The 2,331-nt window shown below is 51.2% G+C and overlaps 1 protein-coding gene across 1 annotated transcript; it reads right to left on the minus strand.

Moving 5' to 3' along the window:
* Window positions 1–259: 259 nt before the first annotated feature.
* Window positions 260–820, minus strand: LOC146719868 (uncharacterized). The gene has a single exon (XM_085489428.1). It carries the CDS (start codon window positions 818–820, stop codon window positions 260–262), a length of 561 nt encoding a protein of 186 aa, XP_085345554.1.
* Window positions 821–2,331: the final 1,511 nt, after the last annotated feature.

Consider the following 2,331-nt stretch of genomic DNA (forward strand, 5'->3'; position numbering starts at 1 on the left):
TATATTTTTATTTCGTGTACATTTTTTATTTTTTATATATTTTAATATTCTTGTGGCATTTATCGCCACAGTACCCCCCTTCTAGTGGTTTTCTAATTTTTACCGCGTGTTGATGCACAATTATTTAATCACCGCCTATTCGTCGATTCGAGTCGTCATTAGTCACCGCGTCAATGTAAAATCTCGCGTGGAGAGATAATAAAAAAAATAAATAAATAAATAACAATATAAATTAAAAAATTTTGTCCGACACGCCGCGTTACATCGCATATCGGTCCGGAAATCGGACCCTTCGACCGCTCCTTGTTCGTGTCTCTCGTCCTTCTTTTGCTGGCTGCGCCTTATTCGACTGCTCCGGGTCCAGTCTCATTTCTTTGTCTCCAGGAGTCCTTGCCGTCGGCGACGTTTCGTTAGCCTGTTTTTCTGAAATCAAATATGCTGGTTTTAAACGGTCGATGGATATTGTTTGCTCTTTGCCGTGCATGCGCACGACAAAGATTTTTTTGCCGCGTCGAACCACCGTGTAGGGCCCATCGTATGGCATCTGCAACTGTGTTTTCGGCCCGTCGTGCCGAACAAACACGCTCTCCGTGGTTCCCAGCTGCTTGAATACGAACGGGCATCGTTCTCCGTGCCGCGTGATCTCGATCGGCCGGACCTCCTCGAAATGACGTCGCAACTCCTTCACGAAATTGCTGGCGTCTCTCTCCTCGCCGGGCTGCTTATTCAAAAATTGTCCTGGCAGTCTGAGCGTCTCTCCATATACCAGCTCGGCCGCCGTCGCCTTCAGATCGTCCTTCCACGCCGCTCTTATGCCCATCAGAACCGTCGGCAGCACATCCGTTCACCGGTCCCTCTGATGGCACTTGATCGATGCCTTCAATTGCCGATGCCATCGTTCTATCATGCCGTTGGCTTGGGGGTGATAGGCCGTCGTCTTCAGGTGGTTAGATCCTAGCAATCCGCTCAACTCCTTGAAGAGATGCGCCTCGAATTGCCGTCCCTGGTCGGTTGTTATTCTCAACGGCACGCCGAATCTGCTTATCCAGCCGTGGTAGAACGTCCTTGCGACTGTCTCTGCTTCCTGGTTCTCCATAGGAAACGCCTCCGGCCAGCGCGTGAATCGGTCGATGCAGGTCAAACAATATTTGTTTCCGTCCGATATCGGCATATTAATAATGTCCATGTGCACATGCTCAAATCTTCGACTCGGTAACTCAAAAATGCCTCTCGGTGATTTTACGTGGCGTGTAATTTTCGCTCGCTGGCACTCGATGCATGCACGTGCCCATGTACTGCAATCCTTTTTTATAGACGGCCAGACGTAACGTTGTGTCACCATCTTCACCGTCGCTCGTATCCCCGGGTGTGCCAGTCCGTGTAGTAAATTGAATGCGGCCCTCCGAAAAGGCCTTGTCAGAAATGGTCTCGGAATCTTCGTTGTTGTATCGCACAATACTGTCGTGCCTGCGCCTGGAATCTCTATTTTTTCCAATCTTAATCCGCTCGTGCCCTCGATGTACTCGTTGCACTCCGCATCGTCCTCCTGCGATCTCGCGAGTGCCTCGTAGTCCAGCGGTGTTTTCACTTCCTCGATGCGCGATAGCGTGTCCGCCACCACGTTCTCTTCTCCTCTCACGTGTCGTACGTCCGTCGTAAATTGCCCGACAAAATCAAGATGCCGAAATTGTCGCGGCGTGCATTTTTCCGGTTTTCTCTGAAATGCATACGTGAGAGGTTTGTGGTCCGTGTAAATTGTGAAGGTCCGTGCCTCGACCATGTGGCGGAAATATTTTATTGCCAAGTAGATCGCCAAAAGCTCCCGATCAAACGCGCTGTACTTGGCTTCCGTCGGGCTTAATTTTTTCGAAAAGAAGCCCAGCGGTTCCCAATCCTTTTCCGCTCGCTGCTGCAGTACGGCCCCCACGCTGCTGTCCGATGCGTCCGTAAATAGGGCGAGCTCCGCGTTCACCTTCGGGTGCGATATCAAGGTAGCTCGCATCAGGCTACTTTTCGCGTCCTTGAAAGCCTGTCTTGCTGCCGGCGTCCACTTGACGAGCGCTTTTCCTCTGACATCGCCATGAAGTAATTCATTTAATGGCGCCTGAATTTCCGCGGCTCTTGGCAGACATCTCCTGTAGAAGTTGATCATGCCAAGATACCGCCTCAGCTCCTTCGCTGTCCTCGGCTCCTGGAACTCCTCGATCGCCCGTACGCGCGACGGCAATGGTCGCGTGCCGTGTCCGCTCACCTCGTATCCGAGGAATTCGACTTCCGCTTGTCCGAACACGCACTTTCCCGGATTAATTACGACGCCGTATGTCTGAAGAC

The sequence above is a fragment of the Nylanderia fulva genome, unplaced genomic scaffold, assembly GCF_048542155.1.
Source record: "Nylanderia fulva isolate GAGA-0341 unplaced genomic scaffold, ASM4854215v1 Scaffold83, whole genome shotgun sequence".
Lineage (NCBI taxonomy): Eukaryota > Metazoa > Arthropoda > Insecta > Hymenoptera > Formicidae > Nylanderia > Nylanderia fulva.

Excerpts from the sequence above, each read along its gene's own strand:
- LOC146719868 (XM_085489428.1), bottom strand. The coding sequence starts at position 820 with ATGGGCATAAGAGCGGCGTGGAAGGACGATCTGAAGGCGACGGCGGCC.